The 26,789-nt window shown below is 44.0% G+C and overlaps 1 protein-coding gene and 1 long non-coding RNA gene across 6 annotated transcripts in view; one reads left to right on the forward strand and one right to left on the reverse strand.

Annotated features, from left to right (window-relative positions):
• The window catches only part of DOCK10 (dedicator of cytokinesis 10), a 272,061-nt gene that overhangs the window by 46,109 nt on the left and 199,163 nt on the right, over positions 1-26,789 (forward strand). For 2 of the 4 annotated variants that reach the window (XM_047873137.1, XM_047873138.1), the window contains exon 1: positions 14,821-15,181. The exons of 1 other annotated variant lie outside the window; for it this stretch is intronic. In XM_047873137.1, the coding sequence (XP_047729093.1) occupies positions 15,020-15,181 (162 nt within the window). In that variant the 5' untranslated portion in view covers positions 14,821-15,019. Of the gene's footprint in view, positions 1-14,819; positions 15,182-26,789 lie in introns of those variants that run through there. One more of the 4 variants, XM_047873140.1, reaches the window with a different exon arrangement.
• The window catches only part of LOC125173692 (uncharacterized), a 28,521-nt gene continuing 26,823 nt past the window's right edge, over positions 25,092-26,789 (reverse strand). For both annotated transcript variants that reach the window (XR_007155122.1, XR_007155121.1), the window contains one exon: positions 25,092-25,384. This is a non-coding gene — a long non-coding RNA (uncharacterized LOC125173692). The remainder of the gene's footprint in view (positions 25,385-26,789) is intronic.

A 26,789-nucleotide genomic window follows, 5' to 3' on the forward strand; every position in this document is an offset into this window, starting at 1 on the left:
CCTTCAAGCCGATGCAACACCTTGTTCTAAAAAAAAAAAAAAAAAAAAAAAAAAAAAAAACTAACAAGAAAACCAAACAACACAAAAAAGTCCGAAATGTAGCCACGGTTACTTTTCACGTCTCGAAAACAGTGAATCTACGGACATTCACGGTGAGCCGCGCTTTCATCATCAATGTATCAATATGCACGTCCTCTCATAACTAAAAGTAGCATGAAAACACTCCCCCCTGATTGCACACCGTCTTGTCCAGAGTTTGTCGAAAGTGTGCAGATCAGTCTTTAAATAGAAATAGGTAGTAATCTGAAGCCATGGCTGTATATCCATGCCAGGGGATCTCGCCTTGTAGCAGCGGTCCAAAACAGCAGTTGACATAGGAGACGGGCGCTTTTTTAAAAAGTTTGTATTGCAATTCCAGTTGGTTAACATACAGCGTCTTATTAGTTTCGGGTGTACAATGTAGTGATTCAACACTTCCGTATAACACCCAAGGTTCATCACAACAAGTGCCTGCCTTATTCCCCATCCCCCCACCTACCTCCCTTCTGGTTAACTGTCAGTTTGTTCTCCATGATTAAGAGTCTGTCTGGGTTGCCTCTCTCTCTCTCTCTCTCTCTTTCTCTCTCTCTCTCTCTCTCTTTCATTCCCCCTCTTGCTTGTTTGCTTCGCTTCCTAAATTCCACATATGAGTGAAATCATATGGTATTTGTCCTGCTCTGACTTATTTTGGTTAGTGTCATACTTTTTAGTTCCATCCATATCATTGCAAATGGCAAGACTTCATTCATTTTGATGGCTGAGTAATATTCCATTGTGTGGAGGTGCACAGATACATGTGTGTGTATTTTACATCTTCTTTCTTCATTCATCAGTCAGTGGACACTTGGATTACTTCCATAATTTGGCTATTGTAGATAATGCTGCTATAAACATCAGGGTGCAAATATTCCTTTGAATTAGTATTTTTGTATTCTTCAGTTAAATACCTAGTAGTGCCTGTGTACTTTTAGGTGTATTGCCTCACTTAATTCTGACAGCAGTCCTCTGTGGTGCATTTGAAGTCAGGGGATTAAGTAACTTGCTAAAGATCATCAAGCTAGTGAGAGACAGACCTGACTCAAAACCAGGCTCAAGTGTTGGCTAGTCATAAATGAGTATATGCACTGCCTCGGATGATCAGGTTAAACTTGATTATAAGGCTTTTATCATCATTAGCTCCTACAAAGGCAGCCGTAATATAAATTGATGAGCACTTCTTTTAAAAATAAATTTTATAGTGGCGCCTGGATGGCTCAGTTGGTTAAGCATCTGACTCTTGGTTTTGGCTCATGTCTTGATCTCGCAGTTCCTTGGATTGAGCCCCCCCATCGAGCTCTGTGCTGACCATGCAGAGCTTGCTTGGGATTCTCTTTCTGCCCCTCTCCTGCTCACGCATGTGCACGGGCTCTCTCTCTCTCTCTCTCTTTTGAAATCAATAAACTTTAATAAGTAAATAAGTAAATTTTATATAGTAAATGAATTATAAAGTGATCTGAAATGTCAATATCCTTATGCACAGATTACAGTAGTAATCACTTGTACTTTAAAAGCCAAAGTATGTTCATAGGAAATCCCTTCTTTTCATTCCTCTGTTGGGTGGGAATTAGACCTTTATTTATTTTTTAAATTAAATTAAATTAAATTTATTTTTAATTTACATACAAGTTAGTTAGCATCTAGTGCAACAATGATTTCAGGGGTAGATTCCTTAATGTGCCTTACCCATTTAGCCCATCCCCCCCTCCCACAATCCCTCCAGGAACCCTCTGTTTGTTCTCCATATTTAAGAATTAGACCTTTAGTAAGATTACACTAAGGGGCGCCTGGGTGGCTTAGTTGGTTAAGCATCTGACTTTTGATTTTGGCTCAGGGCACGATCCCAGGATTGTGGGACTGAGCCCCATGTCTGGCTCCACGCTGAGTGTGGAATCTGCTTAAGATTTTCTCTCTCCCTCGCCCTCTGCTCCTCCCCCACTCTCTGTCTCTCAGCAGTTGACATAGTTGACATAGTTGACAAAACAAAACAAAAACTCACCTGATCACACCAATATTTCTAAATATCTAAGGGTACATGAAGTTGAATTTGGGGAATTTCATGTACGGCCAGGTTTAAGAACTTATCAAAGGAGAGGCAATACCAACACGATGGCTGGGATCTCAGCCCATGAAATCCGGCTGCCCTGAGAAAAATCTCCATGCAGGAGCAGCTTTGCGACCAGAAGCTCAGCCCGGTAGCTGGGCTACTTCCTGCTCCGGGTAAGGAACCAGTCTAGATTGGCAGGAAGACGGCCGCAGGCTGATGGGACATTAGTAGCCTGTCCTTTGGTGAAGGGCAGGGCTCGGGTGTCCTTGTTGTGTGGGGGTCAGAGTGGGGTAAGGGGAGGGAGGGTTATGTTCTGTAGTCAGAATTCAGCTCCTTTCCTCACGAAATATGAGTTCCCCTCCTGTCCCTTTCTGCTCTTCAATAGAAAACAGGATGACAATACTTTGCCTAAAGGGTAAACATGAACATCCTGTATTCTGTCTCGCATTCTTCTGTTCTAAAATGCTGGGAGCTCAGAGATTTCTTTTTTTTTTTAATTTTTTTTTCAACGTTTATTTATTTTTGGGACAGAGAGAGACAGAGCATGAACGGGGGAGGGGCAGAGAGAGAGGGAGACACAGGATCGGAAACAGGCTCCAGGCTCTGAGCCATCAGCCCAGAGCCTGACGCGGGGCTCGAACTCCCGGACCGCGAGATTGTGACCTGGCTGAAGTCGGACGCTTAACCGACTGTGCCACCCAGGCGCCCCGAGATTTCTTTTTCTAAAGGAGGTTTTCTGTCTTTCCATGACTGTTAATACTACCCAGCAGTGAAAGGGACATTTGGCTCTCTTGGTATATAACCATCAACTATGGAAGTCCCTGCGTTGAGGTTATCAACAATAGAGCTTTTCTATTTATTGGGGCCTTCCTATGTCCCAGGAAGAGTGTTCAGTGTTTTGTTCATATTATTTTATTTATCCCACCATTTTATAAGGTAGGAATAAATTCCTATCATCTGCTTTCACTGAAATGGAAACAAAGCCCAAAAGGTCATTTGCTGGGGTGCCTGAGTGGCTCTGACTTTGGCTCAGGTCATGATCTCGTGGTCTGTGAGTTCAAGCCCCGCATCAGGCTCTGTGCTGACAGCTCGGAGCCTGGAGCCTGCTTTGAATTCCACATCTTCTTCTCTCTCTGCCCCTCTCCTACTCGCACTCTGTCTCTCTCTCTGAAAAGTAAATAAACATTAGAAAAAAATTAAAAAAAAAAAAAAAAGGTCATTTGCTCTGGGTCACAAATCCAGGTAATGGCAAATTCAGGTCTGTGGCACAGCGGAATGATCATACCTGTGAAGAAATACCAAAGGACCCTGTTGTTACCTTCCCATCAATCTGCTCCTGCTCCAGAAAGCCTTGCTTTGTCCCCAGTAGAGGTCACTGGGGTGACGATTCTGTCAATCGGCTGGATCAGGGCAGGGAGCCTACAGGTTAAAGTCCTCCTGGCTTCTTTGGCAATGACTTGATCTCCAGGGAAAGGAAATGCATTTGGCTGAACTTCCTTCTACTGCCTCATTTCTAATATTTTCTTTGTCCTTCTAGCTCTTCAGAGCACTCCTACCTCTTTTTCAGCACTGCTTAGGATGTCCAGTACAGCCTTTTAAAAAACACTGGTCAGGGGGAATGTGGTATATATCAGCAACAAGTCTTCCTGTCTCCCCCTCCATTCCGAAGTCCGGACATCAGTTATTCTTCTCTCTGAATCTTGTGGGTAGATAAAGCTGTTGGACCCTAGACCTAGAAGGAGCCTGGGATCGTCCGTTCTAACTCTCTAATTTTATGGACAGGTACACTCAGATCCACAGTGAGAGAGGTGATCAGACTTGCCTGGAGTCACAATTAGCATCAGAGCGCCAACTCCAGCCACTGCTTCCCCCTCTCCCCCCAAATGGGGCTGGAATGTGGGTTATACGAGTCCTCTTGCTGAACCACAGTGCCTTGTTCATCTGTGGGGAGCAGAGACGGGAGATAAGAGGAACGCAACCTTGAAGAATCCACATCCTGCAGTTTAGGGTTTAAATAAAAGCTGAACATTATCTTATCAAGTTAATCCTTTGACTATAGCCCTGCTCCTCCTACTCCTGCTGGGTTTAAACCTTGCTTTGTCCTCCTTTCTTTCAAAACTCTGAGCTGGGTGCTTTGTAGCGACCCTAAAATGATATGTTGGGCCATTCCCCGGGGTCCTGGCAAAGATTGTAGAATTGAGATTCGCTCAGGTTGACAGAGCCCTTTTCATCCTTCCAACTGACTTGGGAGGCACGTTTGCAAATGACTTAAAACACTGCCATTTTCATGTTTGGAGAGCAGTTCGTGATTATTGTAAACTAGATTTAACTTGGAATGCTTAGGGTGTGGGTGGCTAATTCCTGCCACAATTCAAAGGGGAAAAAAATGAGCATAGAAAATAAAAGAGAACAAGTACTGAATGTACAGTTAATGGCTCATTTATTCAGCCTCAGCTGAGACTATTTTTCATACAGTTAACTTTTGAAGGGAACTTAGTTTACCCCGTTTAATCAGAAACTTGTAAAAATGGAAAGTCGTCAGTAGAAGCGTCCCTGAAATATTTCACAGGTTCCTCTTTTGTCTGAAACGGTGGCCACTGGACATAATTTGGTGTTTCCTTGAGGCACCACCACCATGCCTGTGATCATTCATTATTGTCTGAGTGTGAACACCATGCAACTTACATCCTTTATGGTATTATGGCCGCCAACATGGTTTGCCCCAGATATTGTGGACATTGGTTTCTTCTCTTTCGTTTTGTCAGACTGTCTTTCATGAGTCCCTCCCTTCCTTTTGTGGGGGGCTCATACCTTCAAGTTAATCTGGCCCAACCATCAACCCAAGACTCCTTGGCTGATAAAAAAAAGAGCCAATAAGGGGCGCCTGGGTGGCTCAGTCAGTGAAGCATCCGACTTCGGCTCAGGTCACGATCTCACGGTTCGTGGGTTCGAGTCCCGTGTCGGGCTCTGTGCTGACAGCTCAGAGCCTGGAGCCCGTTTCGGATTCTCTGTCTCCCTCTCTCTCTGCCCCTCCCCTGTTCATGCTCTGTCTCTCTCTGTCTCTCAAAAATAAATAAACATTTAAAAAAATAAAAAATAAAAAGAAGAGCCAAGGATACTTCCTGTCTCACCTTTCTCTTGACCTTGCCATTTCATTCTAGCACCAAGGCTCTCTTCTCTGTTTGAGTTACTTTGTTTACATGTGACTGTGTTAACCTTAAGCCTTGATTTGTGGGACTGTTACTTACCCTCTTTGGCACTTTCTTAGAATAACAGTGATAATGAACATAATAGTTGTATCAGTAATAGTGGCAAAAGAATGATGAAATACCATTTATGCCGGTATTTTATACATAGTGTCTTTTGTGATAATAACTTTGCAGAAGAGGTCATCTTACTCCCATTGTACAGTTGAGAAGACAAAGGCTCAGACAATTCAGACTCCGTCCTCGTAGCTCCAGAGCTCATGTTCTTTGCTCTGAATCACTTTCTAGAAACCAGACTAGAATAACATGCCCTCATTCCTGTCCTGGATACAAGCCCCCCACCCCATCTGGTGACTGACACTTGGTGGGCCGATTTAAAGGCTGAGTCTATCACAGTTCCTTGGAGAAGTCAGACAGCTGTCTGTACTCCTGACTTCAGCAGGGGCATCCTTCCAGCTCTAAGTGGCTCCTCCCTATTCCCACTGGGCCAGGGCAGGTCAGAATTATATTGCTTCTGGTCAAAGGCCACCGCAAGTTTTGTTCAGCAATCTCTCTAGAATCCTGCGTAATGCGGTTGTACGTGGTGAATGTATGAAGAGCCCTTCGCCAAGCTGCTCCCATAAGCATCGTGGATTAATGAATTGGGTGCATCTCTTTCTGGCTCTGCGAGTCTTCTGTTGTTGCTTCTCCGGAATTGGCTGTGATGAGAAAAGTTAAGGTTGTAAAATGAATGGCCTCTGAGTAAGTGAGGTATTATTCTATTATTTCAAAGCTGTTTACTCATGGGAGAGGACACGGAAGGGGTTATGGAAATTGTCTCAAGTTACCATGGGAGCTAACTTCAAAGCACAGAGGAGGCATACACAACACCCCCGTTCCTCCATCACCCAGAGAACATTGTGTGTCCCTGAGCAAGAAAGCATCAAGAGATTTTTTTTTTTAATATGATTTGTAGAAAGGGGGGAAAAAAGCAAGCAACGTCTGTAAACCTTTTATTTTCTACTGATAACTGGCGTGTACCGAATACTCACCATGTGTCTCTTCCTGTGCAAGCACTGACACGAACATTAGATCCTCATGAACACTCATCCATTCAACAGATGAGAAAACCGAGGCTTATCATTTTGCCCGAAGTCACAAAGGTAGTAAGTGGCTCAGCGGGGATCTGAACTTGGCAGGCTGCTCCCTGAGCCTCTGCCTAACTACTGCACTATTACGGCCTTCTCTTGAAGATTAGAACAGTTTATTCTGACCCAGGAAGAGTTCAGTCACACATAGAAGCCCGCAAAATGTCAGGTATGATATTAATGGGACATTGAAATTATGCACGCAGTCTGCAGAAAGCTGCTGATGGGGAAGCTACCTTAGCACTGAAGGATAATTTTCCGACGCATCCAAATGTACCCACAACAGAGCAATCTGCTTGGGGCAGCACCTGTGCCAAAGTTAGGAAAGTGAGGGTGAAGAAGGGCTTGGCAACAGCACCTGGGTTTTTAAAGTGGAAGAGCCGTGCGCTTGTTTCCAAAGTGATTAATTGTACAATTCAATAAATGTCAGCAGATGGGAAGGATGCCTATAAAGAGGAGGCCAGTATAACTAAGTGGAAATGAAGAGACAGACGCTGAAAGAAGAGAACCCTGCAAATCACGGATGTGGGAAAAACAGGTCATGAGTTACCACTGAAATAGACTTGGGCCCCAAGCTCTTGAGTAGAAAGAAGGAGCACCAGGAGAGCAGAGGTACAAGCGGATAAAGGGCAGCCGGGCTCAGGGAGAATCACATCCTTGGCTTGTGTTTTCCACTTTTCCGCTAAGAAAGCACCGGTTAACTCCCTACTGGCCATTTGAGTTCCTATATTTAATGGGACTTACCCATCTGGAGATGATAGAAGTTAAGAGAGTCTCACTGACCCCTGCCCTGGAAAATGGTCCAATCCGTGACCTGGTTTTCCTCAGTCTGGGTGGGGTACATCTGTACTTTAGTCTGGCGGGTGTGGGGAGGTCTCCTCCTTTGGGGTCATTTTCACTTGGGAACAATTGGTGAGCCTCTGGAAAATTTACAGAGAAACCCAACAGGACTCGGACCTTGATGATGATGATGATGAGGAGGAGGAGGAGGAGGAGGAGGGGGAAGTGTGGGGAGTCGATTTTTATCACCTGTTGATTGATTCACTCCTTCCACGAGTCCCCGAGTTCCCATGTAAAGGGTGTGCTACAGCCTACATAGCACATGGGGCTTTCTGTCCCCTGCCTTGGCCTCCGGGCTCTTTCCACGACTCTGCACAGATTACCCCTGGTGGTGGGGAAGGTGCAGCAGAGATGTGAAGCAGGCGTACTCCCACCAGCTTGTCAGTCACCCCCAATTCTCACCGCTAGCCCAGAACACCAGCTTCTTGGTGCCACCACAGTGACGCCTCCACGCGGTCGGCCTCCAAGGGACTCGAGAATGAGCGGCAACCGCCTTCCTCTTTGACATGTTCTGGCACAAAGGATATGCTGGGGTGATGGCTTCACTCTTGTTGGACCTAAAGTAGCATTTTCTGGGGGGACATCGCGATGCCAACCAGTACCTTCTGTCGCCTAAGGGCAGATGTTGTACCAAGACATTACAGAGGGACCCAGTCATTTTTCTGTATCCCAGCTATAGGCTCCTACGGCCAATTTGGATAGATGAGTCATTTCTGCCAATGAACACTATACACAGTAAATACATTTTAAAATTTTTATCAAACTCATTACATATAAAATGTTTCTCCCTCTCCCTCTCTTTCTCTCTCTCCATAAAAAAAAAGGGAGGGGCGCCCGTGTGGCTCAGTGAGTTAAGCATCCCACTCTTGATTTGGGCTCAGGTCATGATCCCAAGATTGTGGGATCAAGCCCCGCATTGGGCTCTGCATTGAACATGGAGCCTGCTTGGGATTCTGTCTCTCTTCCTCTGTCCCTCTCCCCTGTTCAGCTCTCTGTCTCCTCTTTCTCAAAAAAAAAAAAAAGTTTTAAATTCCCATCAAAATGCAATGCAAAGTATCACCCCAAAACAATCTTTTAAAACTGCTAGCTACTTTCTAAAAGTGTCATCCAAAGAAGCATCACACATTTTCCTGTGAAAGCGTAACAGTTCTTGAAGCGGATTTTCCAGGGTTGCCTCACTATACCCTGCTGTGTGCTAAAGATTTTTCTGTTTTTGTCCACCTTTGGAAGACACAAGTGTCATTTGGGGCAGATGTGACATTTGGATTGGTTAAAAGTTCAGGCTCTGGAGCCAGACTGGCTAAACTTCAAGTTCTAGTTCTGCCACTCACTAGCTGTGAGTCGATGAGCAAGTCACTTAACTTCTCTGTGCCCCAGTTTCCTCAGCCGTAACATGGGGATGATCAGAGCCCTGCCTTGTAGAGTGAGGGGTAAATAAAACAATACACCTAAATATTATTTAGAACCCTGCCTGGCACATAATAAATGCTATGGAAGGGCTTGCTTTATGATTAGTATCATTAGCGTCATAATTATTACTCACTTCATGGTAGGCACCGGGCATAGAGTGAACCACATAAGCACAGTCCCGGTTCTTACGGACAGGGGAAGATGTCACATAAAAATTAAATCTGTCAGAATGTAAGCTCAGCTTGTGTGTTAGGAAAGCCTCCCCTGGGGTGCAGTGGTAAGGAGTGAGGTTCAGGGCTGTGAGGCGAGGCCGGCCCGGGGAGGCTTCTCCCAAGGCAGTGGCACGTTTAAGCTGAGCCCGGAGGCTGAGAGGGAGAAGACCAAGCCTATGGGTCAGGCTCTGTATTGCTCCAGTAAGTAGAAGTGTAAAGGATTATCTTCATTTCACAGTGGATACCTATGGAGGCCCAGGGAGGTTAAGCAGCTTGCTCAAAAGCACACGGCTTATACGGGGCAGAGCCTGGATGGCAGCAGAAGCCTGACTCCAAAGCTCATCGCGGGCCTTTCCACGGCACTCCGTTGGCTGCCTCTCCCACCGAGCTGCCTCCAGGATGATGGTTAGACTGGAAGCATGTCGCTCACTATGAACGCTGTTAACCCAAATATGAACAATTAGCCCAGATATGAAAAGAGCTCGACTTCGGGGCGCCTGGGGGCTCAGTCGGTTCATCTCAGGTCACGAACTCACGGTTGGTGAGTCTGAGCCCCACGTCGGGCTCCCTGCTGTCAGTGCAGAGCCCGCTTCGGATCCTCTGTCGTCCTCTCTCTCTGCCCCCATCTCCCCGACATGCGCGCGCTCTCTCTCCCTCCCTCTCTCAAAAACGAATACATATTTTTTGAAAAGGGGGGGGGGATCTGTTCGTTTGGGTGGCCACACCCTTCTGGCTCTGGGGGGCAGGGGAGGAAGATCATTTAAGGTCCCCTGCTTCACTCCATCAGACAGACCACTGACGGATGAGCTTTTAGGTAACGTGGATACCATTTGCATTCTTTATTTCAGGGTGTGTGGACCAGGCAGGCAGGCTGAAGGCAAGCCCGCCTCCACCTGCCAAGGCCAATGTAATGAGGGCGTTTCTCAGAAGTGCTGACGCCTATGCTGGGTGTTCTGGGAACATGTGCCTTCTTCAGAGGGCTGCGGTCCGGTGCTCCAGTGTTTTGTCTGGGCTGGGCATGGGCGGGACAGGGATTCACTACTCCTCACTCACATCCAGTGCCTACTTTCCTCCAGCTCAGAGCCCCTCTTGGGTTTTGCCGAGAACATTAGCCTCTCTTCCCGTGGCATCCTTCTGCTGTGTGAGTTGTTGCTAGTCCTTCATCTTTGATTATTGATCAATATGATCCCATCCGCTTTGAATCTTTCAGAAATACTTCCAGAAAACTCTCCTCTACTGAAAGTGTCCCCCTGTCCCCTGCCTTTTTCTCACTCTTGTAATCAATATCCTCCCTCTCATACTGCTTTGTTGACATTTCACTTGGATTTGGGGAAGAAGGGAAGGACACAAACATACCTCATCCACCATCTTGAATTTGAAGTCAGGCCATCCGGACTCGAAATATGGTGGAAACCATGTTCTGCTGGCCTGGGCCAGGCAAGTCCAGTGAGAAGCAGGTTCCCGAGTGGCTTCTGAACCTTTGTGTCTGGATGCAGGCATAAAGGTGGGGTTAATATAACCTCGGGCGAGGAGTTGAGAATCTTTCTCTGGGGAGATGATGATTCATTGGTGGAATATGGTCGTTCCAGGCAAGGCCTTCTGTCAGAATCTCAACCATACACTTCTTTTCATAAGTGAGTTCTAGTCATGGCCCTGTTCGCCTCTTGAAATAGTGCCCAGCAAGTCGCAGCAGGTTAAACAGAAGGTGAGGTAGTGTCGGGGGCATCCAAGAAGCACGTAAGGATGTTCTTTGTTTCTCAATTAAAGCATTTTCATCTGAGCTTATGTTGGCTTTTATGAGATAACACGTCATGATCAGCAAGAGCTTTCAGTGAACTTGACACAGGAAGATGGCAGAAAACCTCACTCGTTCCAGGTAGATTTATCACTGAGCATGAGGAGACTCAGAGGCCTGGGGGCACATGTACAGGTCTTATGGGTGGAAAAGAACATGCACTTCACCTCCATAGTGCCGAAGCACAGTCCAGTTCTACCTGGTCTGCATCTCAAGATACGTTTAGACATCCAACTCTTGCATAATTTTTTTTTAAATGTTTTTATTTTATTTTTGAGAGAGAGAGCGTGAGGAGGGGAGGTGCAGAGAGAGAGAAGGAGACCCAGAATCCATAGCAGGCTCCAGGCTCTGAGCCGTCAGCACGGAGTCTGACATGGGGCTCGAACTCACAGACGGTGAGATCATGGCCTGAGCCGAAGTCGGACACTCAACCGACTGAGCCACCCAGGCGCCCCCTCTTGCGTAATTTAACCAAGCTGGGAAAGTCCAGCACTTTCAATAAGCATCATTTAGTTAAGTTAAATATGGATTTTCCTTTCCCGTGGTAAAAAGATCTTTGGATGTTTTATTCCAATGGCAGAAACATCCACACCTAGAGTCAAATGATTCTTAGTCCAAAAACATTTTAGAAAACAACACTAAAAATGAAATTCATTTGTCCGGACTTTTTAAAGAGATGCGAGCCTAGTGTTCAGGGATGTTTTGGAAACGTTTTTACTTCTGCGCCTTTGTTTTTTCTTCATTTTGTTTCTGTCTCTCTCCACACACACACACACACACACACACACACACACACACACTGTTCACTCTCCAAAACTCTTTACGTTTTCTTCCTACCTTTGACTTTCTGTCAGGTATCCCTCACCTTCTCCATGATTGCGCCTTTCGTCTTCTTTCCACTTCCTGTCTACACTAAGGCTACTTCTTATCTACACAACACGGCCATCCCTGCTTCGAAGCAAGAAGGCTTTTTACTATACCTGCATTTAAGATTTCGTAAGTGCCGAGTGAATGAATACATACATAAAATAACATTATAGGGGCACCTGGGTGGCTCAGTTGGCTAAGTGTCTGACTTCAGCTCAGGTCACGATCCCGCGGTTCATGAGTTCGAGCCCTCCATCAGGCTCTGTGCTGGCGGCTCAGAGCCTGGAGCCTGCTTCAAATTCTGTGTGTGTGTGTCTCTCTCTCTGCCCCTTTCCTGATTGCACTATCTCTCTCTCTCTCTCTCTCTCTCTCTCTCTCTCTCTCTCTCTCAACAATAAACATTAAAACTATTTATTAAAAAAATAACTCAGAATGAAACCTAGTTTCCAACACTTCTTTGGAAAATTTAGTCTTACAAACGTTAGTGACATTATTTCCTCATCTACGACAATAGGTGAAAAACCTTACTTTTATCATTTTACATTTAATAAACATCTTAGTGAATCGTAAAGTAAAACCTAGCTAGGAGAAGAGGCAGACGAGACCAGAGAGAGTCTCCAAATGTCATTGAGTAGTGAGGCCACGCACATTTGATGCTTGAAAGCCAAATTAATAATTTGTCTTATTAATACTTCAAATGAAAATAGCAGATACCTGGGAAGGCCTTTTACCTCGTTTTTAAATATTTCCTTTCCTCTGTGTCACATAACATGTATGCTAACTACGAGGAGGGAAAGTGTCCAGTCTCTTCAGGTTGATTTTTATCTCCTCCCCACCCCTAACTTAACTTACTATGTAAAACTTGGACCTCAGAATCCAACTCCTTTCTGGCAACTTTGCTACATATTTGACACCTTTTCAGAAGAAAACGCTGGGCTAGATGTCTAACCGTGATCCTTGGTTGTTGTCCTCATGGTCTCTCGTCCACTGGGTAACTGTATATATATTGAATTCCCAAGAAACTAATTTTCGCAGATTGTCTTTCCTTGATGATGGAAGTTGAAAGAGAAAGCAAGAGAGGGAAGATTGACAGCCCCACAGCAGCCCATCAATAATAGGGGTGAGTCCCTCAGAGGCAACAAAGGGGATCAATGAAGACAGGACTCTAATAGCTAGAAAGCATCTCATTTGTTTCCCCAAAGACTTTGACATCTGCCAAAACATCTGACTCCAAAAGCCACCCCAGAGGTGAGCCGATTGAGAGAGAGGTGCCTAGATGGGAGTCTGGGATGGCGACGTCCTGTTCCCTGCCAAGCCCATGGGGTATGGCAAGGGGTCCCACTCTCATTGCCAGCCAGAGCTGGTGATTAAGTGCCTCCAGCGAGCGCCTTGCTGTTCATTCATGAGCAGATGACCAGAACCTAAGGGAACAGCTGGAGAGTGCCTTGTCATGCATGGGAGTGGGTAGGTGGGGTCCCCAAAGAGCCCGGAGGAGCAATCATACTCGAAATGACACCTGCACAATCATGGAAGCCCGAGCCATGCTTTGCCTCCCATGGACACCATTTACATATACATTTTTTTCTTTTTCTTTTAATTTTTTAATGTTTGTTTATTTTTGAGAGAGAGAGAGAGAGAGAGAGAGAGAGAGCGAGCAGGGGAGGGGCAGAGAGAGAGGGAGACACAGAATCCGAAGCAGGCTCCAGGCTCTGAGCTGTCAGCGCGGAGCCCGACACGGGGCTCGAACTCATGGACCGCAAGATCATGACCTGAGCCGAAGCCGGACGCTCAACCGACTGAGCCACTCAGGGGCCCCGATGTCAGTTTTTTTCAATACATACAAGCCAGATAGGTTAAACTGCAGCCTGTCTTCAGTAAATGCCCCAGTTGTTTGCAGTAAAAATGGTTTAGATTAGCACCCGGGCACTCTGACAAAGGTCTGGAGGGGTTAGGGGACTTGCCAGCACCATTAGCATTTTTTTCTTCTTTTTCCAGCAGCACTAAAATATGTTTGCTCAAAACAGAGGGAGATGAAAAACTACTGGCAGCCCGTACCTCTTAGAAGAAAAAAAAACGTTTTACTTCTCTGGCAAACGTACCAATTAAGTAATGCTGTGTTGTGACAGATTACTGAGCAATTAATGCCTAATTGAGCCGCGTGCTAGACGCTTCTGGGAGAGCAACTTCCCCGGAGCTGGAGTGGCCACACCTCGGAGCAAAACCAACCTGCCTTCACACTTCCTGCAGCACCCTGTGCGCTCAGGAGCCCAGAAACCAAAGAAAACATTTTTCCTTTGAATCCCTGAGAGTTACACTGGAAGGATTAGCTTGACAGAAAAGATCCCGACATTGCAAATCCTACTGGGGATTTCATACTTTCCTCGTTTGTAAGCAAAATCCATTTGCTGTGAGATATTTTTAGTGCAAGCATCCCTTGTTGTGCTATTCTCTTACAGTATACCATTAGATCTTGAAGCCATTCCAAGCAGGTCACGTGATTTCTAAGCATCTCTTCGGTCCCCTCCTAAGTGACTAGTCTCGCAGGAGCCAGGGAATACTAGACTCTTAACTACCGAAGACCTCAACGTCCTTCCTGAAGCCTTGAACGCTTATTGATAGGATGTGAAAATGCTTTACAGCTGCTTTTTCTAAGAGGTCACTTGGCAGAGCTCGCCGAGTGACCTCAGTAATAGAGATATTTTCAGCCCCACGAGCCGCCTATGTAAATATAAAAATGTATTAGGCTGCAGAACTGCATGTGTGGGAACAGAACAACCCTACCATTGAAAGGAAATCGCAGGGGGAACACTGGTGTCACTCATGTGGGTTTGGTTAAGGCGCGCATGCTTTTGATAAATCGTTTTGATTCAGCGGCTCCACGTTTCGGATGAGCCCATTTCATGTCTGGAACTTAAGGGCTATAAAAAGTAACACCCCAATCACTTAGTGAGGTGTCTAGCAAGATATCCTTCCCGAAGTGTTTACGCTGAAAAAGAAAGCAATCATTTTCACTCTTTATATGACACTCATTTGCCTTGGGAAAATGTCAGTGTGGAGTTAGATTTCCAGTTGTTTGGTTGAAAGAGAGTTATTTATTCGAGTGTCTGGGTGGAAGTGATGTATTTATTCAGACCTCTGAAACTAGAATCGGAGAGAATCGTTGCAACGAGCAGGAAGCACGTTCTCAAGATGAATTGAGAAATAACTCTCCGGGCAAAACGCTCTAATATTCCTGAGTGCATTCAGTTTCAGTGGATCAAATCTTTCCCATCTCTGCATCCAAGCTATTTGGCGGTGATCAGATGATCAGAGCTCAAGAAAGCGATTGGAGAGTCAGCTGGCTGCAGCTGCAATGTAGGCTGTTTTCAGGGACAAGGAGCCACTGTTTTTCCAACATAGCATCAACATAGAAGTTATTTTGTAGGCTCCACGATGCAGCTATGGGCTGCACGGCCAGCATTGTTCTGCTTCAGGCTTTCCGTTCTGTGGTCCAGAGGAGCTGTCCACACATTTGTAGACGACGCCAAGAGGAACCATCCCACGAGATTGTGCCTCTGGAGAGCGAGGACGAGATGAGTAGACCCAGAACCCTCATTATCATGGTATGGTACTTGTGGCAAAGGAGCCGGAGTTGATTGAACTGTTATTACAGAAATGAGGTTGCAATTTAGGGTTTGGGCTGTTCGGCTTTAGATAAAGGAGTGTGCGACCTAGGGTTTACTCCTGTGCTTTGCCATGTGGGGGAAAATCTTTCAAAGGATTTCTATCATTCAGAGCTGGCTTTCTTTCTCTTAGATCTGCCCCGAAATGCGCAGTTTATCGGTCTATTAGACGTGCTCCCCCGCCTCACATTGTGTATGCTGTTACTCACTTTTGTGCAGAGAGAACGAGAAATCTTGCGGAGTCTGGTTTAATTCAGTGGATTTGATTTTGCAACTCTAGTTTGAAAGAAGAGCCCCAAACGCAGTTTCAGATCGCATGCCACCACCAATCAGGTTGTGTAGCTGTTGGGGGGTTAGATGTCTGCCTTCGAGGTATTTAGACTTTTTATTTCTGACTCTGCAACACAAAGGGCTTTAGAAAATGCTGAACTTAGGCGCAAAATCAGAGTGAAGTTTCTGAGGATTTGGTAGAATGCATTTTTTCATTGAAAAGCTGTTTCTGGCACACGTCTGTCTGTGCTTTAGTTACAATAGACGGTGTTACTCCCTTGTTTGTACACCTGTTTTGTCAGGAAGAATAAAGTGGAGGGTGGCATCTTTCCTTACTTGAGGTACAGTGAGAGATCTGCTTAGTCACTGAAATCCCACGTTAGGATGGTGGTAGCGTGCTAAAGTTTCAAAAACTGGGGAGGCATTGCGTACCTTCAGCACAATCGACTTTTTTCCTCTTAGATTTTAACGTTCAGATTTCAAGGATGTGGTAAATAATGAATGAAAACTACCTGTTACACTAAAAGTTTTGAGATGAAAGTCATTTGGTTTGGCCTGCGACTCTGAGGGACAGAGTACTGAGCTATACCATTCTATGCCAACTTCTTCCACAAACTGATATTAGGTGTTTAAAAGGCAATGCTGGGGGGGAACCTGGGTGGCTCAGTCGGGGAGGTGTCTGCCTTCAGCTCAGGTCACGATCTCGCGGTCTTTGGGTTCAAGCCCCACATCAGGCTCTGTGCTTGACAACTCAGAGCTTGGAGCCTGCTTTGGATTCTGTGTCCAGATTCTGCTCTCTCTCTCTGCCTTTGCCCTGCTCGCTCATACCTTCTCTCTCTCTCTCTCTCTCTCTCTCTCTCTCTCTCAAAAATAAATACACACTTAAAAACATTTTTTAAAAATAAAATAAAAAAGCAATACTGTTCTTGAACTGCTGTGCTATGGTTTTCTCTAGGAGGAAATGCTATTTAGGAATAATTTCATACTTATTATTCCCGTAAGTTTTTCACAAATTAGATTTTAAAGGGACTGAGATATTTTCCCCCCAAGTTTACCTCTTGTTTATGATGTTAGCATTCTGTAGTTATGTGTTCTGCTCATGCCGTCTCTATCATTTAACAGCCTCCCCACCCCCAATTTTACCACTTATACTATAAAATTTAGCAGGTGGAAATTTACAAAAGAAAAATCAATAACAATGTCTTATTGTTTCAAGGTTTCTATTACTTTATATGATATCATTATGGACATTAAATAGAGTGATGTTGAATTTACTGGTGAAGGAAACAGAGCTTCAGAACGATTGCATATCTTGTTCATATCACACAGCTGCCACATTCCAGAACCTGAAGTCACATTTAGATCAAGGATTACAAATGCCAGTATAATTTCCACTCTGTTCCTAACCTCTAGAGGAGATGATGATAAAACTGAGTTTTATGAGAAGACTGATGGAAATCTTGGACCACTCCGGGTAAAACATGCACAGACAGAATCACTGTGCATCCTGAGAGTTTCCTATGGGCCACTCCACATTCATGCATTCAACAGCTATTTATTGGTGGCCCACCATGGGCCAGCCGCTGTTCCAGGCATTTGGAATCCACCTATGAACAAACTCATCAAAGATCCCCGTCCTAAGTTGCCAAGTTTTACGTTGATAGTGTATTTTCCAAGTCTTGTCGTTATGGAAATGCCATATGAGCGTTGTGATGTTTAGTGTACAAATTTAAGTCAATGAAACGATTCTGTATCTTTCAAGATAGTAGTTCAAAAGCTTTAATGTGTTTTAAAGTCACCTAGGAATTGTGTGTGAGTCAATCCTTGGGCGCCTGGACCCAAAGACTCTATATAAGAAGGTGTGGGGTACAGCCTGGGCATATATACTTTTAGTCAACACCTCCAAGGTGCTTCGGATGGAAGAGCCCCATGGATGACACCCAGAAACACACAGCTCTGGAAACTGATCATCTACACCTCTGTACCTCACGTCCTTCTTTATCCTGATGGGCTAATCATTTTCTCACTCTGGCTCTAAGCCTCTGAACAACCTGATTTTTTTTTTCTCTCTCACTTTCCATCACCTTTTAGTCACCAAATTTGTATATTGATACTGTGTGTGTGTGTGTGTGTGTGTGTGTGTGTGTGTGTATGTGTGTGTGTGTGTTTGAGAGAGGGGTGGGGAGAAAGGAGAGAGAGAGAGAGAGAGAGAGAGAGAGAGAGAGAGAGAGAGAGAAATCACAAACTCTGGTGCCAGAGCCCCTGGGTTGAAATCTTGATTTACCACTTATCAGCTATGTGACCTTCCCCACTAACATTTCTATGCCTCTTTTTCTCACCTGTAAGATGAGGATAATAGTGTCATCAATGCAGAGCTGTTGTGAGGGTTTAATAAAGTAAAACATATGTTAAGTGCTTAGAATCGTGTCTAGATATATTAGAAAGATGTTCAATAAGGGGCATGTTCAGTAGCGGAAAGAAGTGACATTTGGGGAAAGACCCAGAGGAGGTAAGGGAATGAATCATGCCACTTCTCTGTGGGGAAGTGTCTCAGGTGGAAGAACCAGCCAGGGTGAAAGTCTGTAATATGGGGAAAGGCCAAGGGCGTTTGAGAAAGAGTGAGGAGGCCATTGTGGCCAAGCAAGTCAAAGAGAAAGTAGTAGCAGGTGAGGTCATGGAGGTAATGGGGGACAGATCACAAAGGCCATCATGAAGACGGAGAGAAAGCTTTTCCCAAGAGTAAGGAAGGCATTGGAGGGAGCAGGCACAGAAAGTCAAGAGCCTGAGCTGTGGAGCCAAAATGTCAGGGTTTGAGTCCTGTCTCTGTGTCAGCTGTATGACCATGACAAATGACTTGTCCTCCCTGTGCCTTCATTTTTTCACTACTAAAACACAGACAGTAATGGCACCTACCGTGTAAAGTTATTGTGAGAATTCAGTAATACTTGCAAAGAGCTTAGATCAGTGCCTGGGGGACAGAAAGTGCTCTTTTAACGGTAAGCCCACTAACCCGGAGGCCCTGGCGCAGGTGAGTAGCAGGATCCACGGCTGCAGTGGGGCCAGAGCGGAAGCAGGGACACCGCTAATCGTCAAGCTTTGCAGTGGTCCCAGCAACAGAGCTGAATGGTAGTTGTCGAGGTTTCGAGAAGTGGATGGATTCGGATGGATTTCAAAGTAGGGCCAGTAGGGCTCGCTTTCAAGTTCAAGCTGAAGTGTGAGAGAAGGCGAGGACTCAGGGATGAGGGTGAATGTGCGGTAATTTGGTTTCGGTCCTGGTTTGTTTGTTTCGTTTAGCCTTAACAGCCAGAAGACGGAGTTGTCATTCAGGTGGGGGAGACTGTAGGAGAAGATCTGGCATGCCAATCGAAGTTCACCGTAAGACATGTTAAGTTTGAAATGTCTGTTAGGTCTATCTATACATGGAGATTTCAAATTGGAAATGGGATATACAAGTCTGAGTTCTGAGGAACAGTCTACAGAGTAGATAATAATGTGAGACACAGTGTGGATACCAATGAAATGGTTGACAAGAGAATAAGTGATCTCTTTTTCTTGTTTTCTGTATTGAACTTGTACTTATTTACTTTCATATATTTTTCTTATCTCACTGGCAGATGGGGGAACCCCATATAGATAGGAACCTCTTCATGCCCCAGGGGTGCCCAGCTCAATTCCCTTCATAAAAGCCTAAAAACTGAACATAAGTATTGTCGACCCTTTGAAGTTTTTACGCAATTGGCTGATGTGAAAAGCCCCATTGATAAAGTTGCCTACTTAACTTTTCATTGAAATGGTGTAAGTTAAGGATGGAGAAAGCTACTACAATAAATACAAGGTGGTGAATGTTGATATTCTTCAGGAGGCTTTGGCCCTCAAGACTTCATTATACCAAAGAATCTTATTCCTGAAGTCCAGGCTCTGAATTCATGCCTGGGTAAGCTTTGGGCTGGCATCGACTGTAGTTTGGCTGTGTAGTCCACAGTGGAAAGCCTTGGTAAACATCAAAATAAACCATTGTGGGTCCTTGTCATTTACAACTGTTTAATAGACAACGGTCTATTAAAATGCAGGCAAGCTGGGACGCCTGGGTGGCTCAGTCGATTAGGCATCCGACTTCAGCTCAGGTCATGATCTCGCAGTTTGTGAGTTCAAGCCCCACGTCGGGCTCTGTGCTGACAGCTCAGAGCCTGGAGCCTGCGTGGGATTCGGTGTCTCCCTCTCTCTCTGCCCCTCCCCCGCTCTCATTCTGTCTCTCTCTCCCTCAAAAATAAGTACATGTTAAAAAAAAATAAAATGCAGTCAAGTTTAACGGGGGGGGGGAATGAAATTCTTTCAGAGCTCTAATTTCTCTCACTAAAGTTTTTGTTCTGATGGGAGAATTAGCAGAAATCTTGTTGTCAATTATTATTTTCAACTTCCTTTATAACATATTTCATTAAAAGGTCTCAGATACTACCTAATTTAATTTATGTCTATCTGCTGCTTTCTGGGGAATGTTTATAATTTCTCATGTTATTTAGAAGTGGGCCTCCATTTTAAGGCCTGTGCCCTCTCCACCCCCATTCCCCTCCTCCCCTCCCTGCCCCCCCCCCCCCGGCCGAAGAGTAACTATCCCTTCATATATATAGGAGGGTAGAGATGACCCAAAAGGAAGTCAAGAAGCAAGTGCCAGGCAGGCTGCTGGCCTCTCTCTCCAGCTGTATAACAGGAGAAAATGGCAATAGCCTAAACTTGTGGTAAGTTAGGGAGGTGAAATCTCTTCTGTGAGTCAAGGACATATGCTTGTAGGTGAACATTTGAGAGCCAGGGTACGTAAGTTACTTCCAGGAGGCCTGTATTACCAGTCCCACTTTGGCACTCCAGAAACTCTAGCACACCAGGCCCAGTGCTAGGGTGCACGGGTCAGATCCTGCCCTTGGTCTGTTTTTGTACGGCCTGTGAACTAAGAATGCTTTTCACAATTTTAAAATTTTATAAAACAAAACATAAAAGAGAGAAGACTGTGCAGCAGAGACCATCAATGGGCCACAGAGCCTGAAGTATTTACAGTCTTGGCCCTCTACTGGACCAGTACGCTCTGGTGAATGATGTGGGCTCAACCCAAAGGGAAACTCTGCTGGTTTGTACCTTTGACCTCTGCTTTGTATTTGTGCTTCTGCCTAACATACATACAAAGGAACTAGGGTTTTTCCTGGGTGCTTTTTGTTCACCTGAATGCCTGAAAACTGCTGAGAATTGGTGGTGAATTTGAGATTTGGAGTCAGAAGCCCTGTGTCGGCCTCAAGCCTGTCACGTGAGCATCGGTGGGGACACCTGGGTGGCTCAGTGGGTTAAGCGTCCGACTTCGGCTCAGGTCATGATCTCATGGCCCGTGGGTTCGAACCCCACATCGGGGTCTCTGCTATCGGCACAGAACCTGCTTCAGATCCTCTGCCCCCCCTCTCTCTGCGCCCCTCCCCCACTCATGCTCTCTCTCAAAAATAAAATAAACCTTGAAAAAAAAGCCCATGTGACCTGAACGTGCTGATCCATTGAGCCAGGTTTGTTAAATGGGGAATACTATCCTGTCTGGTGGAGGCACCAGAATATTTATTTTTATGGAATCGTTTTGTAAATTAGTGAGTGTTATATAAGGATAGAGTCCTGTAGGTTAGTTGGCTAACTTATAGCCCCAAAGATCCACTGTCGGTCACCATGGACATGAGAGTTCATTATCCTCTGGGTGACTCACTTAGCGATGAGGCCATTTAAATCAGTGTTTTACTGGGGCTCCTGGGTGGCTCAGTCGGTTAAGCGTCCGACTTCAGCTCAGGTCATGATCTTACCGTTTGCGAGTTTGAGCCCTGCATAGGGCTCTGTGCTGACAGCTTGGAGCCTGGAGCTTGCTTTGGATTCTGTGTCTCCTCTCTCTGTCCCTCCCCCACTTGTGCTCTGTCTCTCTCTATCTCTCAAAAATAAATAAATGTAAAAAAAAAAAAAAATTTTTTTTTTTTTTAAATCAGGGCTTTACTGTATGTGTTCCATATCTTCCCCCAAAGAGTGGTACAGTGGCCAGGAGAGAGTGGCTGGGTGTGGCCAGAAGAGAGACCTCAATGAGGGTCCTACGATTAAAATCGGTAACGGAGAGGGATATACTATGGGAACTATTTCCAAGGAAATAAAATGATCTGTCTTCTTATTCTATAATAAATATTCTAGTTTAATAAAACTTTATTACCAAAGGGATTTTAACATGATTTTCCAGTTTCACCTTTTTGAATGGATACAGGAGGAAGAAACAACTTCTAGACATCCTAAATCCTGAATTAATGTTCTTATTTCATTTTAGTGAGGTTGAATCTTGAATATACTAATGTAAGATTTCCCGGGGAAAGGAAGCTTCTGTAATGGAGTGTGATTTTAAATGGTCTGCCACGGATGGTGTAAGCACAGAGGATCTTCAACAGTTATTTTTCCTAGTGAGCTGGTTTTGAGCTGAATTCCAAAGGCGTAGAAGATGAACAAATGAATTGAATGGCTTCTCCATGGGTATAAGAATTAATTGAATGTGATCAGAGACTTAGTAATTAGCAACAAGAATCTTTAAGGCAAAGGCTTACTAAATTCCGATTACATCTGTTACCAGCTTGTCCAAATGATTGTGCACCTTTCTAGATCTCCAAATGATAAAGATTTAGAAATAATAAAGAACAAAGGAAAAATGGACGGAATCTAAAAAGTAATGTTTAAAGGGTAAAGCCACCAACAACGATAAAGAAAAGCCAAAAATCAGGTGTGGTGGGGTATGCAGAAACTTTTCTCCAAAACCAATTAGCAAATTCGACTATATAGAGATACAGATAGATATAAATATATATCAGAATATAGAGAACTTCATGCTTTCAGTAGATGTGAGTGTTTTGGGAGAGGCCATAGTTTGAAGATTAAAAGATTAGACTACCAAGGAAGAAAACATCGTTACATGACTAGAAAAAGCATAGACTTAACAAATCAGTAGTAATAAAAAGCCCCTTAACTTTTAAAGATCATCAAATATAAAAAAAAAAAGCCTGGTTATACTTGTTTTTGTTTTTGTTTGTTTCTTTGCTTTCCAGAAGAGTGTATTTAAAGCTTATCCCCAAGTACCAGGCTTCGATATAATGAAATCTTGTGAAAACTGAGTAATACAGTTGAGGACAAAATGCATCTTTTGGCACACTGAACAGGAATACGATTTTTTCCCATCCTTCAACAAATTTCATCTGGATTGTTGTTTCATTCCCTCAGATTTCATTTCCATGGAGCTGATTTACTTAGGGGCTAAAGTTTAGGATTTTGAAATTCATTTCCACTAATCTACTTTATCCCACTGGAATGTAGTTCATTGCTTAAAACCTACAAATTCCATATGCTTGTGTAAATCTGTCATCGTTACATGGCCTACACATCAGAAATTCAGTAGACAGCTGAGGGCCAACCGTCCCCTGCATCTAATAGTCAGAAACAGCAGCATACAGTTTCTGGCTCCTGCGCTCTGGAGCTTAAAGTTTGCTGGTGGAGACAGAAAGGACTGGACAAATGTAAAGTTGTAATCGTAAGAAGTGCTTCAAGCAAAGAGTTCCCTTCCATCTTACAACTGTATCCTTGGAGCATCCAGCCTCCACAAGCCAGTTGGGGAGGGCTTCCCATAAGGAGGTAGCGATGGATTGGGGACCTGGAGAGCACAGAGATGCTAAGAAGAGAGAGAGGATGCCATGTGCAGTCCTGACTTTTACTGTGTTGTCAGGGGTTGAGAGCCAGAGTGCATTTGCTTGCTGTGTGATCTCTGGATCAATTATTTAAATTCTCTATGCCTTGGCTTTCCATAGAACGGGAATAAAGAGGGTACCTCTCTCTGTCAGTTTCCTATGCTTGCTGAAACAGGTGACGGCACACTTAGTAGCTCAAGACAACATACGTTCGTTATCTTACAGTTCTGGAAGTCAGAAATCCAAAATGGGTCTCAGGGCTAAAACTGGCAGGGCTGTGTGCCTTTCTAAAAGAGCCTCTAGAGGAAGATCTGTTGGGGTTTTTGGTTTATTTTTTGTTTTATTTTGTTTTGCTTTTTGCCTTTTGTATGTGTGTGTGTGTGTTGTTTTGTTTTGTTTTGTTTTGTTTTGTTTTGTTTTGTTGGCCCTCTTCCATCTTCAAAGCCAACGGCAGTATGCTGTCTTCAGACATCTCTCTGATTCCCACCCCGGACTCTCCTACCTCCCTCTTTCACTTCCAAAGGATCCTACCTGGACAATCCAGGATCCTCTCTTGATCTCAAGGTCAGCAGATCAGCAACCTTAATTCGGTCCACAGCCTTACTTCCCTCTTGCCGTGTAAATAACACACTCGTAGGTTCCCAGACTTTGCACATGGACAACCTTGGGGGGCTATTACTCTGTGTATCCTAGTATCTCATAGGACTCTTCTTAAAGTAAAGGTATTCTTAAACTAGGGGACCCATGATACTTCTAAGAACCTGGTAAGAACTAAGTTCTAGCTATTATGATTTCTTTTATTGTCTTGAAACAAAGAAAAGTTCACAAATTTAATAAACTTGTAAGGAGTTATTTTAGGAAAAAGAAATTAAACTAGCAGAAGGAAACTTAATTTGTGCTTCATAGAATGTGGGAAAATGGAAATTCAAGGTGTGTTTATTTCCTGGAGTGCTGCAATACTTACTGAATAGACTATTCACGTAAATAGATGGTTCAAAGAACATTTGTGTGCATTGGATACTCTTTTCTGTGTTATCCACCAATTGTGACTCTCCCGAAATTTAACTTTTGGTTTTTTCTTGTTTCCCTTTCTTCATTTATAAAGGAATGTTGCATCTTTCCAATTCTCCAAATTATGCCACATTTCAAAATGATAAGGGACAGGGAGCCTGGGGGGCTCAGTCGGTTAAGTGTCTGACTCTTGGTTTCGGCTCAGGTCATAATCTCACTCTTCATGGGATCGAGCCCCCTGTCGGGCTCCACACTGACAGCACAGAGCCTGCTTGGGATTCTCTCTCTCTCCCTCTCTCTTTGTCCCTTTCCCACTCGCACTGTGTCTCTCTCTCTCTCTCTCAAAATAAATAAATAAGCTTTAGGGGCACCTGGGTGACTCAGTCGGTTGAGCATCTGACTTTGGCTCAGGTCATGATCTCACGATTTTTGGGTTCAAGCCCCACGTTGGGCTCTGTGCTGACAGCTCAGAGCCCAGAGCCTGCTTCAGATTCTCTCTCTCTCTCTCTCTCTCTCTCTCTCTCTCTCTCTCTCTGCCTCCCTTGCTTGCACTCTTGAATCTCTCTCAAAAATAAACTTTAAAAAATAAATAAATACATGAATACGTAAATAAGTAAGCTTTAAAAAATGATAAGGAACAAAGAAAAATATTCAAGATCTTCAAATAAATGATTAGAATTTAAGACCACTACAATAATAAAGAAAAGTAGAGGACCAGGTATTACTGAGAAAGAAAGAGAATGCATTTTGAGTTCAGCAGGGAGAATTGAAGTTATTAACTTAAAGATGCAGAATAGTCTGTATTTTATTTGTGATTTTAAAGTTATTTCAACGTTTGTAGATGCGAGAACAGCTAAGGAACTGAATTCAAAATTATGGGAGCTGGATTCTTCTAGAAATAGATACTCAGTAAAAGGTTTGATGAATGAATCAATGCACGTAAGCCATATCTTATGGGTCACGACGCTTACAAAGTCGGAACCCATGAAATAAAAACAAAATATGGATTTATTTGGTAAATTCTCAGCATCCTTGCCATTGGTACCTCTGTGTGGGATCAATGGCCTTCTTTGCTTTCATGCACTTCAGGGAACAGATAGAATATCCCACAGGATATGTCTTCAAATTCTCCTTCCTGTGTCAGAGAAAGCAGAAATGGAAATGGTGTTCACAAAATAATAGCTGTTTGGAGAGTACATCCAGTTATTTTTTAGGCACGTTCCTGAGAACTTTGCACAGTTATCTTTTCTTGTTGTCACAACAACAAGACTAGGAGACTATTTTTTTTATCATTGAGGGAGATATTAAAGCATAGCTCTGTACAATTGAAATATAATGCAAGCCATGTAATAGAAAATTTCCTAGGAACTGTATTTTAAAAAGTAAAAAAACCAACATTAATAGTACATTTTATTCAACTCAATAAATCCAAACTATTATTATTTTGACATACAATCAACATAAAATGGTCAATGAGGTATCTCACATTTTTATACCAAAGTCTTCAAATTCAGTACGTATGATTGCTTATAACACATGTCCATTTGGATGCTCAATATTTATCCTAAGAACTTGTTCGGTATATAGATTTCATAAAGTTTACTAGTTGAAAGAGTAAATTGACATATCTCAGTGGTTTCAAAACTAGTTGGATGTTCTCAGATAACTGGAGAGAGTATCCGTTCTTCAAGTTAAATCAAAATTAATTGAAATTAGCCTTCATTAAAAATTCACTTCCTCAGTCACACTAACCACATTTGAAGCACTCTGTATCCTCCTATGGCCAGTGGCTGCTGCCTTGGACCGTGTAGGTGTAACAACTGGTGAACTTGCGGAAGGTCACTCATCGAGTAACTGTGATTTGAACCCCGAACCATTGCTTGTGGCCATTAGGCCGTCTGTCTCTTGAGACACCAGAGCAGTGAGCGGTGCAAGACTTCTGCCCGACTTCAACAGTGTATGCTCTGTTGCTTTGCACGGGTGTTTGTTCCTTTGATTAAGACAAAACTACATTATACAAAACATGCCACTTAGTTTCTTTAAAGCGTGTAGGGAGGGGCAGGGGAGACCAGGGTATCCATTAATATGATGAAAGATTTGAGATGAATTAAAACTTTCTTTTCTCCCTCCCATCCTTAGAAAATCTTCCTAAAGTGCGTAAATGGCCAATGAGTCAGATAAATAAACAAAATATGCAAAATAAACAAAAATGCAAAAACTAAAAGTGAAAAGACTACCAAGGCTAGAGATGCAGTCAAGGACAACCCCAGGGTGGCCCTTGTCAAACCTGTGTAATGTCCCTGTGGCCCAGACTTGCCCACCTCTTTAACCCCACTCTCCTCTCCTCTCCAACAGCCTGGCCCCGCTCACCTCTCCCACCGAACCTGCCTGCCCTCCCCTCTCTGTTGACTCAGGTCTGGGATCACTTTCCAGGACATTCTGCTCAGTGTCCAATATTGCAAGCTGTTTGGTACTCTTCTTAAAAATTCATGGTTTTCCATACATATTATAGAGAATAATAAAATATTAGGGATTGGGGA

Source organism: Prionailurus viverrinus, chromosome C1 (assembly GCF_022837055.1).
Source record: "Prionailurus viverrinus isolate Anna chromosome C1, UM_Priviv_1.0, whole genome shotgun sequence".
Taxonomy (NCBI): Eukaryota; Metazoa; Chordata; class Mammalia; order Carnivora; family Felidae; genus Prionailurus; species Prionailurus viverrinus.